This window comes from Wyeomyia smithii, chromosome 1, assembly GCF_029784165.1.
Source record: "Wyeomyia smithii strain HCP4-BCI-WySm-NY-G18 chromosome 1, ASM2978416v1, whole genome shotgun sequence".
Taxonomy (NCBI): Eukaryota; Metazoa; Arthropoda; class Insecta; order Diptera; family Culicidae; genus Wyeomyia; species Wyeomyia smithii.
This window is the reverse complement of record NC_073694.1, coordinates 8608948-8626258: the sequence shown is the minus strand read 5'-3', so window position 1 is coordinate 8626258 and position 17311 is coordinate 8608948. Positions and strand designations below refer to the sequence as shown.

At 46.4% G+C, this 17311-nt stretch overlaps 2 protein-coding genes across 3 annotated transcripts; both read right to left on the bottom strand.

Annotated features, from left to right (window-relative positions):
• Window positions 1-7495: 7495 nt before the first annotated feature.
• Window positions 7496-8788, bottom strand: LOC129721302 (uncharacterized protein K02A2.6-like). Its single transcript, XM_055673734.1, has one exon. It carries the CDS (start codon window positions 8786-8788, stop codon window positions 7496-7498), a length of 1293 nt encoding a protein of 430 aa, XP_055529709.1.
• A 966-nt stretch (window positions 8789-9754) lies between these two features.
• On the bottom strand, window positions 9755-11430 carry LOC129718894 (myelin transcription factor 1-like). 2 transcript variants are annotated; one of them, XM_055670102.1, is made up of 4 exons: window positions 11120-11430; window positions 10904-11063; window positions 10035-10837; window positions 9755-9979 (listed from the first exon to the last, which is right to left on the bottom strand). In XM_055670102.1, the coding sequence occupies exons 1-4, from the start codon at window positions 11249-11251 to the stop codon at window positions 9818-9820; spliced, it is 1257 nt and encodes a 418-aa protein (XP_055526077.1). In that variant the 5' UTR covers window positions 11252-11430; the 3' UTR covers window positions 9755-9817. The 2 variants fall into 2 exon arrangements, with proteins under 2 accessions (XP_055526077.1, XP_055526076.1); XM_055670101.1 differs by having other exon boundaries at window positions 10035-11063.
• Window positions 11431-17311: the final 5881 nt, after the last annotated feature.

Genomic DNA, 17311 nt, shown 5'->3' with positions numbered 1-17311 from the left:
CAAAGGTAGCATACAAAGGAGGGCTTCCACAGCAACTGATGGTGTGCTTTTCATTGCCCCAGTTATTGAAATACAGGCAAGCCTCTGCAGTTTACCAAGCTTCGCTTGAGCGGTTACCTCATTAATTTTAGGCCACCATATAAGTGAAGCGTATGTAACCTTCGGACGAACAATTGCCGAATAAACCCAATGGACTGTTTTTGGTCGTAGTCCCCATGTTTTTCCCACGGCTCTGCTACAAACCCAAAGGGCATTTGTACCCTTAGAGACAGTCTTGTCTAGATGAGAATTCCAATTCAGTTTTTTGTCTAAAGTTACTCCGAGGTATTTAACTTCTTCTGCAAGCTGAATTTGAACACCATCTAGAATAGGCCGTTTTAAAGTAGATTTGAGCGCAGTTTGTAGCCGATTAGAGATCGTGTCATCGAACCTCCCACGAACTATTATGGCTACATCGTCTGCGTATCCAATTACTTCATATCCTAGTTCTGTTAGCCTTTTATGGAGTTCGTCTACAACTAAGGACCACAATGAGGGTGAAAGTACTCCTACCTGGGGACATCCCTTATTAGATCTGATATTTAGCTACGCACCTCCAAGATCAGCAGAAATTTCTCGATCTCTTAGCATCGCCATTGTCCATTCAATAATACAGTTATCCAGGCCCCTTGCTTCCTTTGCGGACCGCATTGAGCTATAGGATGCATTATCGAATGCCCCCTCTATATCGAGAAAAGCAACCAGAGCTATTTCTTTGGCTTGAATGGACTTCTCAATTTTGTTAACTAACGCTTGTAGCGCTGTTATTGTAGATTTACCTGATTGATAAGCAAATTGGTTTTCGCTCAATGGAAACTTCACCAAGACTGTTGACTTGATAAAGTCGTCCAAAATTTTTGAGACTGATGGGCCTAAAGGCTTTGGGAGCCGTTTTGTCTCTTTTCCCCACTTTAGGAATAAAGACAACTCGAACCTTTCTCCAGGCTTTTGGTATGTAACTCATGGTAACACTGGCTCTGAAGAGCTCAGTTAACTGGGGAATAAGAGCTTCTTTTTCCTGTTGGAGTAGTGCTGGGAAGATTTCATCTTTTCCTGCAGATTTGTAAGGTTGAAAAGAACTCAATGCCCATTCAACCCTACCAGGCGTGAAGATTTCACAGACTTTAAGATAGACTTCAGTTGACCATAAAAGTCCTTGCCTTTCTCCATTTCAAGGTTGGCAATTACAATATCTTCCTTTTGGACGGACGTGTCGGTTGATCAATCGGGATAAAATATCCGCATGACCAAAACTTTCCGTTGAAACGTATCGAATATCGAACTCGTAGAGGAGCAGTGTCAATGTCCATCTTTGCAAATGATTTGCCGTATATGTGGGAATCCCCTTTTTGGACCCAAAAATAGCAAGCAGCGGTTTGTGGTCGGTTTCGAGGATGAACTTCCGACCGAACAACATTCGATGAAAGCGGGTAACGGCGAACACTAGCGACAAACCTTCCTTTTCGATCTGACTGTAGTTGGCTTCGGCTGACGTCAGACTTCGAGACACGTGACAAATGGCTTTGACCGTCCCGTCAGGAAGTTGATGTGCGATTCGAGCTCCCAGCCCAAATGCAGACGCGTCCGCAGACACGATGATACCCAGCTTTGGGTTGTAGTGGGTAAGCAATAACGGTGACTGGAGTATTTCTCGAAATCGATCAAATGAAGCTTGGCAAGCTGGCGTCCGTCCAAAAGTTGCCCCAGCTTTCAGCAACTGCTCCATCGGATGTCGTAGCGTACGCAATTCGTTGACGTATTTGCCGTAATAATTCACGGCCCCCAAGTAGGAGCGAAGCGTAGAAACATCATGTGGTGGCGGCATACTGACGATCGGAGCGATCTTGTCGGGGTCTGGCCTGATTCCTTTACCATCCAGGATTTGTCCTAGATATTTGACCTGCTGCATGCCAAAACTACATTTTTCAATCCGCACAGTGAACCCGTACTCTCTGAGCCGTGCGAGGGTTAGCTGCAGATTGCGTCGATGCTCTTCTTCGTTGCGACCACCAACCAAAATGTCATCGAGGTAACCAACAGTACAGTTCAGCCCAGCCTAGGCAGAGCTGCATGCCACCACGGGTCGACGTGTGGCGATCGTCGAGGGCGCACAATACAGGTGTGACAGTACCGAACAGTCCCGGACCAGCAGCGGGAGGTCGCCTAGGGGTGGTGAGCGTCGGACCAGGGACAGTCGACTCCTCGCAAAAGACACAATCACCCGGAAGCACCTCTGACGGAGCGAATAGAGCCGCTCCCAACACCCAAAAGCGCTTACCCGCCCATCGGGACTGATGCCAGTAAGGTCCCGATTATGGCAACTGGCAGCGTAGTGAACGGATATGAGCTGGATTTCGGAATGGTACCGCATCCTCGGGCTGGCTCCCTTAGTAAAGTCGTGTGACAACGGCTTGAAATGGCGAGGTGGTACCCGGTGCAGGGGTCTCCGTCCCATAAAACCTGGCAGGCCTTCCAGTACGTTCCGAGTCTATTGCCTGGTGGGAATCAGGCAGGAGTAGGATCAGATGGTTGTTCCTGACTTGCGCCGGTCGGTGGAGTCATAGTTGCCCATAAGGCGCTATGACTGCTTACCCTAGCCATGACCTCACTGCTTCGGCATAGACCACCATGGGACCACATAGGCGACTACTCCACCATGGAGTGGCTAGAAGGGGGACCCCTTTAACTACAATGAGCTCACAAAAACAAAAAGAGACGGGCGCGGAGGGGTTACCAAATCCCTTCGCACGAGGTGGCATCCAGCGGTCTCCGCAGAAGAAGGCGGAGACGGATGCGGCGAAGTCTGGAGGTGGAAAAACGGCGAATCCGTCGGTGTCCACACCAGACATCTCGGTGGACGGTCCCTTGCTAGTCAAGGCCGTCGAAAGGTGTATGGACACGCGGCCAAGAGTGGCGGCGCTGTCTGAACAACTCGATGCCATAATCGAGCTCTCGGCGAACAGGCGAAACATCGCTGGCGACCTGAAGCAGAGCCTCCTCCTGCTTCGGAGCACCATTGATGAAGCCAGAAAGGAGCACGAAGAACTCGTAGCTCGGGTGAAGGCGGCCGAGAAAGCAGCCAGGAACGGGAGGGCGACTGCATCTAAAGAGGTGCAGACAGACGCCCCCTCGTTCGCGTCGGTCTGCTCCACGGGGCAGGTCGCTAAGCTAACGAGGCAGTCCCCGGGGGAAACGGCCCCCGGGAACACCAAGAAACGATTGGTCGTGCTACTCCCACGGGAACACACGCCAACCGGTTCAAGGTCCACCGCGGAAAAGGCACAGGTGGAGGCTACGGGCAACCCTTGGACTACCGTAGAGGGTAGGAAGCGTCGGGAAGGTGCGACGCGACATGATGGCGGAGCGGCCAGAGGACCAAAAAAGGTCAAAAAGGCGCGGAGTAGGGGTGATGCCCTCATACTCAAGACGGATGGGTCGAAGTACTCAGAGGTCTTGAAAAAAATGAGGGGGGAAACCCAGCTCAAGGATCTGGGGGCGGATGTGCGGAGTATCCGCCGATCTCGCACTGGCGAGTTGATACTTGAGCTCCGGAAGGACGCCAAGAACAAGGAGGCTACCTACAAAACGGTAGCTGAAAAGGTCCTAGGGAAGGAGGTGCAGGTGCGGGCACTCACCTCAGAAGTGACTCTCCAGCTTAAAAACCTGGACGAAATCACTGGGGGTGCGACATTGCACAAGCCCCAAAAGCGAAGTGGCTAAGGAGTCAATGTGATCGTCGGCTTTGCAGACGACATAACGCTGGAGGTTTACGGCGAGTCTATCGAGGAGGTCGAGTTGACGGCTGCGCACTGTATACGCAAGGTCGAGGACTGGATGCGCTCCAGGAAACTGGAGCTCGCGCATCATAAGACGGAGGTCACGGTTGTGAACAACCGTAAATCGGAGCAACAGGCGGTGGTCAGAGTCGGAGACTGCACCATCACCTCGAAGCGATCCCTGAAGATCTTGGGGGTTATGGTGGACGACAAGCTCACGTTCGGGAGTCACGTCGACTATGCCTGTAAGAGGGCCTCATCGGCTATTGCAGCACTATCTCGTATGATGTCCAATAGCTCAGCGGTTTATGGCAGCAAGCGAAGACTTCTTGCCAGCGTGGTTTCGTCCATACTTAGGTATGGTGGGCCAGTGTGGTCCAGAGCGCTAGGTACTAACAGTTACCGTGGTAAACTGGAAAGCACCTACAGGCTCATGTGCCTGAGAGTTGCGAGTGCGTATCGTACGGTGTCATACGATGCAATCTGTGTCTTGTCCGGCATGATGCCTATCAGCATCGCCATCAAGGAGGGCAGAGAGTGTTTCGACCAACGTGACACAAGGGGCATACGAGGTACCAGAAGGTCATTCTCGATGCTCCGCTGGCAGCGGGAATGGTCCAACTCCACAAAGGGCAGATGGACGCACCGACTCATACCGGAGATATCCGGCTGGGTCGGGAGACGACATGGTGAAGTGAACTTCCACCTGACACAAATCCTGTCAGGCCATGGTTGTTTCAGGCAATATCTGCACAGGTTCGGACACGCGGTGTCCCTCATGTGTCCCGAGTGCGTGGAGGAGGAGGAGACTGTTGAGCATGTCTTCTTCGTATGCCCCTGTTTCGTAAGAGCGAGGAGCAACATGGTGGCTGTGAGCGGGCCTGGCACTACTCCGGACAATCTAGTACGGAGGATGTGCGACGACCCGGACATCTGGAACGCGGTCTGTGCGGCCGCCTCTCAGATTGTTCTGGAGCTGCAACGTGTGTGGCGGGTCAACCACCAACACGCCAGTGGTAGCTAATTACCAGTCTCCAGGTAGTTACCTAGGAGGTTATAAGAGTAAAAAGGGTGCATCACGCACAAAAGCCACTCCCCGACGTAATACTTAACCGTCGTTCCGGGAAGACCAGGGCTGGAGACTGGAGGGGTTTTAGTGGGTCGGGACAGGGATCAGTAGGTGCCTGGGCGAGTGTAACTACCCCAGCATCTCTCCCCTAGTCTCATCCCCACACCCTGAGTTCTCTTCTCAGGTGTCTGTTTGCAGATTTCCCCGCCACCTTTAAAAAAAAAAAAAAAAAAAAAAACATTGTATCCATCAATTGTTGGAACGCGCCCGGGGCTGACTTGATGCCGGGTGACAGCCCAACAAACATTTGGGCTGAATACAACAGCTAATAATTTTAAAATAGCTGAATAAAGTCTGCATACATGTGAAACAGATTGCCACAACGCTCAGGTTGATTTATCAGCTGAATAAGCAATAAATTCAGGTTTAAAAAAACTTGTGAAATACTCCACGTAATAATTTAATTGCTGGTTGGTTAAGCGCTATTTCGATTTAAAAAATAGCTATTAGACAACATTAATCAAACACTAAACGAACTGGTTGAATAAACGCTTCTTGATACTTCCCAAAAAACATTTTTTGGCTAAATAAGCGCTTTTATAACTTATCTTATTCAGCTGATGGCTGAACATAGGTCGAATAATGTATTTCTAAGTGTTTAATCAGCTTTTAATCAGACGGTTTTAGAGAACTAAATCAGCTACCTGTTACATTCGGCTTCCTAAATAGCCGAACACGGGCTTAATAAGAAATAACTCAGCCGTTTGAACAACTTTTATACATGCTGATCGATTCTGCAGAAGCGATTATTCATACTTTGTACAGCTTGTAGAAAAACTCTTTTACAGCCAATATAATTCAAAATATATATTCGTCTAAATTAGACAATTTTTTTATTGTATAGGCGAATCGAACACATCTTAATCTTTCGATTTTTTGCACTTCTGTATGTATTTTTAATCGCTTATTTTTCTATTATTGTTAGTGAAAATTACCTTTTTTAGTATCCAATTCCAATTCTAAAAAAAAAAAATACTCGAATCTCGAACTCATGCTCATGAGGTTCCTGGTAGAACACGTTGCCGATTCGTCTATCTTGACATACATGCATAGGTATCGATTTAACCCGTACATATATTTCCAGTTTATTTCATAAACAGTTTTACATTGGCTGTATATATACTGAATTGTAGCTGAATAAGCGCTTCAGCATTTGTATCCCTAACTGTAGAAATTGTAGAAATCATAGCTAGTGTATCCACTTCGTAAACAAAAACAAACAGTTCAAACGAAAAATAATGATAGTTTTTGCAGCACGGCTAGCCGTACCCACTATTATTAAAATTCTAAAGTGCCTTGTATTAAATCGACCAATAACAGAGGACAGCCACTTTGACAAAACGTGTTCTATCGTGTTCAAGGGATATGTAGCAATTGCTGAAGCGCTTGTTCAGCTACATTTCAGTATATGTACAGCCAATGTAAATTTTTTTATGAAATAAACTGGAAATATATATATACGGGTTAAATCGATACGTATGCATGTATGTCAAGATAGACAAATCGGTACCGCGTTCTACCAGGAACCTCATGAGCATGAGTTCGAGATTCGAGACAGCGAGTAAATTAATTGGATACTAAAAAGGTAATTTTCACTAACAATAATATAAAAATAAACGATGAAAAACACACACAAAAATGCAAAACATCGAAAGATTTAGATGTGTTCGAATCGCCTAAGCAAACAAAATGTCCAATTAATACTATTATATATTTTGAATCATAGCTGTAATAAAGCTGAAAAAGCACTTATATAGACTATAAGCCAGCTACTGTTGGCTGTTAAAGAGTTGTTCTACAAGCTTTACAATGTATGAATAATCGCTTCTACAGAACCGAAAGTTGTTCAAATGGCTGAGTTATTTCTTATTAAGCCCGTGTTCGGCTATTTAGGAAGCCAAATGTAACAGGTAGCTGATTTAGTTCTCCAAAACCGACTGATTAAAAACTGATTAAACACTTAGAAATACATTATTCGACCTATGTTCAGCCGTCGGCTGAATAAGATTAGTTATAGAAGCGCTTTTTTAGCCAAAAAATGTTTCTTGGGAGGCACGTGAATTGAAAGAGGCCTTTATGTGTGTTTATGGTGAGCAGCGGTTGGCTGACTGGATCCACCTCTACCTGTAGGTACGCGTCGGATAAGTCAATGTGACTAAAAATCCGACAGTTGGCCATCTTCGTGAAAATATCCTCGGGCAGTGGTAATGGATACTGGTTCGGCTCAAGGACGCTGTTGAGACCAGTCGAGAAGTCGGCACATATACGGACGGTTCCATTTGGCTTCCGTACTGCGACGATCGGTGCCGCCCAGTCGCTTAAATCCACCTTCCTCAGGATGCCAAGGGTTTGCAGGCGAAACAGCTCGTCTTCCACAAGACGCTCCATAGTGTAAGCTACCGGCCGCTTTGGTCTGAATACCGGCTTGGGACTGCCCTTGAGAACCAGCTTGACGGGAGTTTTGTTGCATAGTCCCATCTCATTTGTAAATACTTCGGGAAACTGACCTTGAAGGGTCGCCACACGTTGATCTGATTGCGCAGCGACCTGGTTACAGAACGACACGATCGGATGATTCCACAATCCGAACAAATCTATCCAGTCTATGCCTAGAATGTCGCGTGATGCCGTTGAGGGTGATACTGCACTCCAATTCTGCGACAAGTTCGAGCGGTTCCCCTGACGCAGTTTTGGCACTGCATACGGTTGATTTCGCTTTTGGCCGACCGATCCTAGCCCAGGACCGTTGTGAAATTATCGATATATCGGAGCCTGTGTCCAACTGAAGACGAAGAGGAACGTTGTTAAGCTGCAGCTCGACGAACTTCCGGTGCTGGTCGATGCTCCGGACGGATACTATTTTCGAAAATGGCTGTCGCTTGTTCTTTTTCTTCTTCTTTTTGTCAGAGTGGCTGGCCGAGTTGCCTGACGACGAGAAGCAGGTGCAATATCCCTCGCGATGTCCGTGCTTCCCACATTCGTTGCACCTATGGTCTTTAAACCGGCAATCCTTATTGAAGTGCATGCCTCCGCAGGACCAGCAGGGTGTCTTGGGTAGATCTCGGTTCTTGCTGCTATCCGAAGATGAATGCCACTTCGACGATGTTCGCTTGGGGAACGCAAGAGCATTCACTGACGATGAACTACCTTCGACCATCACGGTGTCCAAGCCATTACATTGCTCTACAATCTGTTGCAGGGTCAGGTCTGCCGATTCGTTGAATTTGCTTATAAGGCGCATTCGAATCTCCGCCTCTTGCTTGGATTTAAGGCCACATACATAAATAAGGCACTTAAATTGTTCCTCTGTTAACTCCGATAGCTTGAAGTCGACACAGGCTTTGTTTACCTTGCAAGAGTAGGCCAAATAGTCGTCACCATCCTCCTTAGTGGTCTGCAAGCAGTTGTATCGCCGTCGGAATATTGACACTGTAGCACCGAACAGCGATTTAAGCTTTTCCACCGTCTCAGAGAAGGTGAATTTTCGAGCAAGCTTCGGAAGTATAAAGCTGTTGTAGCGCTCGAAGTCGGGTGGGCTTAATTTCCGCAGGAGTAATCGCACTTTTGCAGCGTCATCCAGCTTGCCGGCATCTTTGTCGAAAAGATCAACATAGCGGGAAAACCACGCATCGAACGTATGCCCGTTTTCCTTGTCGTAGATAAACTTCGCCATGTTACTGGACAGGGAATCCAGCACCGATTCGTCACGGGATAGACTGGCCACGGCAAGCTGCGTAGCGGCCAATTGCTGGGAAATTTGCCGCATTAGGACCTGTTGATTGTTCAGGATTTGCACTACAACCTCTGTTAGGTTAGCTGACTGTGCTGGCTGTGGTTCTGCCATCACAGTTAATCCCCGGTCTTTAGTTCCACGAAAAACGCTTTTTTCTCGAAACTAACGCGCAAAATTTCCACACGAAAACTCCACCTCGTCGCCACTGTTGCGATATGTAAGTGAGGGACAACACACGATTTACATGAATAAAATAAACCAACAATTTCGAAAATCTGTAAAAAAAAAATACTTAAAATTTCAAACAATGCCAGAGAAAGTTTTATGTATCAAAGGCCAGAAGAAGAAGAAAACACCAAGTGAAAAAAATTACAAAAGTAATAAATGATTAAAATATTTAAAAAATATTAATAAGGTTAAAATGTATCAAACAATAATCGAAGGTTGTAAAAAGGCTAAATACAATGATTACTTACATGTTATGCCATTATGAACAATACAAATACTTACTTTAATACCGTCGCATCAATAAATTTATATCTTCATTGGCTATTTTATCACAATTTTACCGATGAATTGCGGCTTCGAATTCTTCTCGATCACCAACCGCACCGCGTAACAATTGAAAGTAACACCAAAATGCTAAACAAAATCCAACACAACAAATAAAACAAAATTCACGAACACGGCAAACAAAATGTGGAAAAAGGCATTTATCATGTCGCGTTATCAATAAAAACGGGTTGCTTTGATTCCGTTCGCAAACGCAAATAACAAAGACGCAGCTTCTAAAAATATAACCCATAACTACCCTTGCTACGACACGTCCCGACTGGTGAAAGGACTTTTGTTTTGACCCGCTGGTATCAGGGATGAGGACAAGCGCGTGGGAACTATTTCTGCTTTTCTATGCAGGTTTATGGCGTCGTCGTTTGCTTTGAGTTAGAATAGTTTTTTCCCTTCCCGCTGTTGCTATTGTACATGGGTGGAATTGCGTTTTTTTCGGTTGGCTTTTTGCGTAGGTAGTTACATTTGCGACGCAATCGAATGGAATATAAAGTTTTCTTTTATGTCATTCATAACAGAGTTGTACATAATATATTAATTAGTTTAAGAAAAATCACATATCTAAACTGACACCTAGCATAATGCTGAAACTTCCTTGTCCTTAAAATAGGAGTCAATATCGTCAAAATACTCGAACTTTATACATGCTTTATCGTTTTGTCTCAGTCTCATCCGGCAGTCCTTGTACGTTCGAAACAGATTATTCCACCTGATTCGACAGTCTCGAGGGGTTCGCTGGAGAGGAAAAGAAATCAATACCCCAAAAAAACGCTAGAAAAGAAGAACTTACATTTATATGCAGCTCGATCAGTTTGTTGGACACACACTCGAACAGGTTGTACCCCCGGAACTTAGGCCTCAGGTCGCAGTGGATTTTTATCAGCAGCACCGTCTGAATCCGATTCCAGGGTGGAAAAATATTATTCCGCACCTTCAGTCGACCAACTTCGTACGCCTTGCCTACCGGCTCCTGGCTGCTGCTTTCTCCCCCGACCGCGGACGGAACCTCCCCACAGGGAGCGTACTCTTCTTCCTCTTCTATTTCCTCTTCCTCTTCCTCTTCTTCCTCCACTTCCTCCTCTTCCACGGGAAAGGGTTCTTCCTCACGTTGTACCTTAACCTCCTTCAGTGGTTCCGGTTCCGCGCTCGGCTGCTTTGGTTCGATTTTTTCCGACACTTTATCCTCGAAATTTGCCTTCAAACACGAGTGGATGCCCTTCAGCACCCGCAGAATTTCCTCCACCAGCAGATGGGCCCTGGCGCGTTCGCTATCCTTATGCCGGTAGTGTTCCTGTTTTATGTGCAGCAGCATATTCTGGTTGGTGTAGTACAGGAGCTTTTGCTCCATAAGTCGTTGTTTCAGATCCTCGAGCCCGTTGGTGGCCGTCAGCGATGTCGTCAATTCATCCTCAGCCATCGGCTGACGCTGTTGGTGGTGGTGATGGCTTTCAGGGGACCCACAATCTTCCGTCTGCTGTTGCTGCATCGCATCCATCAGCAGACCACCGTCATCTCCGCTGACATCAGCGAACGAACTGTCCTCGAAGGTGTCCATGTCGAAAACCTCCGATTTGCATTTACTACTGGCTGCGTCTGAAGATGGAACAACATTTCGCTGAGACTTCGAGCTGTATGGGCATGTTTCCAAATCAACCCTACCATCGCCGGCCTTCTCCAGCTGGCTATAATGCTGGTGAAAGACATCAAAAAAGGGAAACCGCATCTTGGTGGTGCTCCCACCAGTTTCCATCCGCCTAACGCAGGTACGATAGGTTTTAAGCAGGTTATTGAATCTAGTCTGACAGGCGGCGGCGTTTCGCTAGAATAAAAACAAGCAGTGATTGAAACAGTAATAATTCTGTAGCATAAACATACCACAACATTATGCTTCCGGGCCAGAAAGAGGGAAATCTGATCGTACACCTTATCCTGCCGGGAGCAGCCAAACAGTTCCATCCGCTTGCGGATCAGCAGGTTCGTTTCTTCCACACTCCAGTGGGAGGTCATGCTTTCTAGTAATTCTATGGACAAACTTGACACACACGTAAAACGGTAATTTCTTTAAAAAACACGATCAATTACAACAAATAACACTTTTTTGTTACATTTATTACGCCAAAAAAGATAGGGTTTATTTTGCGCCGGAATTTACGATCTTGTTTTTGTTGGTAAACAAATGCGACACTTGATTTGGAAATGTTTCACGTTTTGTTTGCCGGAACAACAGTGTGGCCAAAAATTTAGCTTTATCTTGGACGTTACTTTGAAACATTTCAGTTTTAAGGTACACACCAAATTTTCATTGCTGGAAACCAGCAAAATTTTGCTGATTTTTGGTGTGCTGTGTTTCCAGCAATCTGTTCAGCAAAATGAAATTTGCTGATTATTCAGTAATGCTCAATTGCATAAAAATGACAAATCGTTTGCTGCATGTTCAGTAAAACCAAATACAAATTGCTGATTGTCAGCTTTGACAATTTGCTGTACATTCAGCAAAGCATAAATCAATGTACTGGTTAACCAGTTAGTTCAAGGGAACCATGTTTCTCTCAGGCACCAGTTTCCATCCGCCCATCGGATCATAGCCAAATTACTGTTGAACTAAAGATGTATGATTATCATTTCAACCTTTAAGTTCATCTAGCCCAACAGTGACTTAGCTATGGTCCCATATCCGCTATCAGGAGCTTAGAGATGATCCCGTACCAGCTGCACAGCGATTTGGCGCGTTTTACTAATGTCAGCTTGACGTAAAATATTTTGACATATCAATTCTTTCGCTGGATTCCAGCAAACATTCATTTACTGTTTTCTGTTCAGCAAATAGATTTGCTGTATTTTTGCGAATCACTGAATCGATTACTGGTTTTCAGTAAATTTATCAATGAAATACTGGTTTACAGCAAAAATAAAATTACTGAACGAAATTCAGTAAATTGTAGAACTGAATTACAGTAAACTTTTGAAAAAAATGCTGTGATTCAGTAAACAAGTGATTTGCTGATACACTTTCAGCAATGTACTTTGCTGAACCATAAAGAGAATTTTTGGTGTGTAAAGTGTACTCAAGGAGCTATTGTAATGTTTCAAATTCAAGTCAGCGCAAATCTGTATTTGATTTGTGTTAGTTGAACATTAAACTCCGGAGTGATTTGCGATAAGGGCGCAACTGACAAAAGATAAACATTGGGGAATATCAGTTTGAAAATTTGCAAGTACATTTTCAAATCGTAATTTCAAAGGAAGTGACTAACATTAACATCAATGCCAAAAATCGACGTAAAATATACCTGGCTTATAGTTTCCTAACAATGCTACATTAAATTTGTGCATTTATGGCTTAAATCTGCACTTTTCTTCTAATCTTTTTCTAATGAGCCTTAAAGCATTCTGACAACGAGATTCGCCCACCTCTATATCGCCTTAGAGCATTCTGACAACGAGATACGCCCATCTTTCTTTCGCCTTGTTTTTATTCTTTCTCCAGTTGCGCCTCTCAAATGTGCCTTTATTTTGAAAACTAAAGTTGATCCGCCCTTCTCTCGCCTGTTTACGAAATATTTCGCAAATAAGCCCGTTGCTTCAAAACAATGTAAAGGGCCTAGTTCCAAAGTAACTTTTGTTTTGGGTAAACTGCTTTATCGCCCTTCACTAAAAGCTTGATTTAAATAATGTTATCGATTTATACAAAAGAAAGGATTCTTCTCATGAATTTCGTAAGTCTTTTCAAACTCAATAGTGTAATTAAACCATTTGTTTACATTTTGTTAGTTGAGCCCTAATCGTGAATCATTCCGGAACTTCATTCTCGTTGATTTGTGCCTGTTAAATTGATTAATTATTGTTACAATATCGTCTTAATAAAAGTACGGACTCAGGATTATGAACTATATATAACTTTATTGCTAGACTAATAATAAAACATGCATGCACGTGAGATGACGATCGCAATCACAAAAGATCTGATCCAACGGATCTGGCCGAATCCCACATTGACATCTGTCACCTGCTGCCGGCTGTCAGCCGGCCGTGCCCTGATGGTGTCGGTAACCATGGGCGCAACTACGGGGGGGCTAGGGGGGGCTTCAGCCCCCTCTAGAAAGTGTTAAGCCCCCCTAGAATTTCTGAGAGAATGATTGTATTACCAGTCAGACAAGAGCGTTCAATAGCGCCAGTTGGGACTCCATAGCGCTCGCGCTCAGGAGCATCCACGTACCGGTGTCGCTGTACAAGATTCTGGAAAACTACGTCCAGAATCGAGTACTGGTTTACAACACAGAGGAGGGTCAGAAGTGCGTCCCAATCACCACCGGGGTTCCGCAAGGTTCAATCCTGGGTCCGGTGTTGTGGAACGTCATGTATGACGGGGTGTTGAAACTAAAGTTTCCTGTAGGGGTTGTGATCGTTGGCTTTGCAGACGACATAACGCTAGAGGTTTACGGCGAGTCGATCGAAGAGGTCGAGTTGACGGCTGCGCATTGCATAAGGAAGGTCGAGAACTGGATGCGCTCCAAGAAACTGGAGCTCGCGCACCATAAGACGGAGGTCACGGTTGTGAACAACCGTAAATCAGAGCAACAGGCGGTGGTCAGAGTCGGAGACTGCACCATCACCTCAAAGCGATCGTTGAAGCTCTTGGGGGTTATGGTCGACGACAAGCTCACGTTCGGGAGCCACGTCGACTATGCCTGTAAGAGGGCCTCATCGGCTATTGCAGCACTATCTCGAATGATATCCAATAGCTCAGCGGTCTATGGCAGCAAGCGAAGACTTCTTGCCAGTGTGGTTTCGTCCATACTTAGGTATGGTGGGCCAGTATGGTCCAGAGCGCTAGGTACTAACAGTTACCGCGGTAAACTGGAAAGTACCTACAGGCTCATGTGCCTGAGAGTTGTGAGTGCGTATCGTACGGTGTCATACGATGCAATCTGTGTCTTGTCCGGCATGATGCATATCAGAATCGCCATCAAGGAGGACAGAGAGTGTTTCGACCACCGTGACACAAGGGGCGTACGAGGCACCAGAAGGTCATTCTCGATGCTCCGTTGGCAGAGGGAATGGTCTAATTCCACAAAGGGCAGATGGACGCACCGACTTATACCGGAGATATCCGGCTGGGTCGGAAGGCGACATGGCGAGGTGAACTTCCACTTGACACAGATCCTGTCAGGCCATGGTTGCTTCAGGCAATATCTGCACAGGTTCGGGCACGCGGGGTGCACCGAGTACGAGGAAGAGACTGCAGAGCATGTCTTCTTCGTATGCCCCCGTTTCGTAAGAGCGAGGAGCAACATGATGGCTGTGAGCGGGCCTGGCACTACTCCGAACAATCTTGTCCGGAGGATGTGCGACGACCCGGACATCTGGAACGCGGCCTGTGCGGTCGCCTCCCAGATTGTCCTGGAGCTGCAACGTGTGTGGCGGGTCAATCACCAACACGCCAGTGGTAGCTAACTACCAGTCTCCAGGTAGTTAGCTAGGAGGTTATAAGAGTAAAGAGGGTGCATCACGCACAAAAGCCACTCCCCGACGTAATACTTAACCGTCGTTCCGGGAAGACCAGGGCTGGAGACTAGAGGGGTTTTAGTGGGTCGGGACAGAAATCAGTAGGGGTCTGGGGAGTGTAACTACCCCAGCATCTCTCCCCTAGTCTCATCCCTACACCATGAGTTCTCTTCTCAGGTGTCTGTTTGCAGATTTCCCCGCCACCTTTGTAAAAAAAAAGACAAGAGCTGTAGTAACTCGTGCTGTATCAAAAAGTTGTCGCCATTTTACTCGGTTTTGGGCTGTGTTTCACCAGTTCCTGCGCCCCTTACTTTCTGGTGCCGGTAGGGTTTGCTGAAGAGAAGTGATTTCACAGGGTTGTCGTCCGGCATCCTTACGACGTGACCGGCCCACCGCAACCTATTGTCTTTCGCCAGATGCGCAATGTGGTTCTCTCCAAGTAGCGCTTGTAGCTAATGGTTCATGCGCTGTCGCCGTTATCCGTCGTCCGTTTGTACTCCACCGTAGATAGTCCACAGCAAATTCCGTTCGAAAACAGTTCGAAAAGGACTTCCGTAGAGGACTACCGGTTATATCAGGGTTTTGTAGTTTTTTGTATTGAAATAGTCATGTCCGATCAGCACTGTGATTGGTGCGTACGTATGTAATGTCTGAGAAGAACGGGCCGTCGATGAGAACGGGGTCAATTGTTTTGCTGTACGTTGGTCGAGGAAAGAGGGGACTTTAGACTGCCAGCCCGTGGGAAGCTGCGAAGTTGGTGCATAGCTGGCCGTTGTCGTTCGCCACGGTGTACAGGCTGTGCGAGCCGATCACCGGCTTATATAAGTCTTTCCTTCCGTTCATGTCCCCAGTGACGATCTTGATGTCTCTACGCGAGCAGCTATCATAAAGTTTCTCCAGCAGTGCGTAGAACGTTTCTTTCTCTGCATCAGGTCTTCCTTCGTGAGGGCAATGCACATTAGGAATAGTGTAGATGTAGAACCTGCCTTTTATTCTCATCAAACACAACCTGTCGCAGATTGCCTACCACTTCATCACGCGACTCTGCAACTTGCACAGCATTATAAAACCGCTACCAAGCTCATTGGTTGTGCCACCGCTTTGATGGTACTGTGCCTTGCGGTCACAAATCCACCGTACCTTCTCTCCTTTCAGGCAAAGCTCCTGGAGCGCAACGATGTCGAAGTGGCGGGATTCTAGCTGATTCAGCAGAATCCAGTCGACATCCGAGGCGTTAAGTGATCTACTGTTACATGTACCGAGCTTCTAATCGTCGTCATTATTTCGTCGGCTGGGTCATTGCCGATTGTTCCGGTTCGTTTTGAATTCTTGATTATTCGTAGTATGTTTATTTTAGTATGCTGCCTTACTAGGGCTGCGATGCCTTGTCTCGCGACGGGGCTGCCGCTATAGGTGTAGCGAGACACCGCATTTCATAGTTCAGCCGTTCCGTCCGGATCGGTCGCTGTTTGAGCCGCCCCTAGCCTGTGAGGTTCAGACAAGCTGCTCTCTAAAAAGAACAACTACCCCTTTCCTGTCAGCATACGACCAAGTTCCCACCGGTTCACCGGTTTTCCCTTGGTTGCTCGTATCACAGTCGGTAACACGTGGAGGTAGTAATAGGGTATTATGCCTTGAACCACACTGGGGTCTATTTATTCCAGCTAGTACGGGTGTGCTGTTAAAAAGCACTGCCCAGCCATTTACCAAACCTGGCTCTCCTCAATATCAAATCAGTGTTGCTGAAAGAGGTTGGCGTTGACGCTGTGTTCAAGATATTCAGTACATCTTCGGAGATTCTATCCCGAAGTGATTTTTTCTGCCGTTACGACACTATTTTAAGCGTTATTAAATAAGCATATTAAACATCCTTTTCTGTTTTTTTTTTTAAATTACATACATGAAAACTAGCCCCCCCTAGAAATTTTCCTCAGTTGCGTCCATGTCGGTAACGTTTCCGATTGGTTGGGTTGTCCTCCCAACACCTCCCCTTTCTAGTAGAGGCTGTACGGTTCGTACCTCAATGGTTGCCTTCGAGTCCTTGAAGACTGGCGAGTAGGAACCGGTTTCTGTTTCGGCTTAGGAGTTTGTTGAGTTGTTGAAGATCTTCTAGTAGATCGTCTGGTAAGGGAATTGCCAGTCGATCCATGTCCACGTCAGATTCAGGTGTTGCATTTCGTAGACCCCTGCTGTCCAAAAGCACAGACAAAGGTAACTGGGTACTCGCGCTTGGCCCTTTATAGTTCGAGCTTTTCTCCGATCCATGGCGAGTCCGCAATTGGTTGCAATGAGATCGGATCAGGCTCTGTTTCGATGACAGCCACACATTGTACATCACGCTGCCGATGCGCTCGATGATCGTTCCATACTGCCAAGTCCACTTGTTGGAGTGTGATAACTACGAGCTTTTGTTCCGTTTTTCCGGTTGAACTGTCGTTCTTGAGCACAGCCTAGTTGCTTTTGGAACGTTGTTGGCGGCCGAAATAGCTCCAAAGCTGTACGAATTGGTCTGCCAAACATTAAATCGCCAGGCGACTTCCCACCAGGTGCACTACGGCAGAG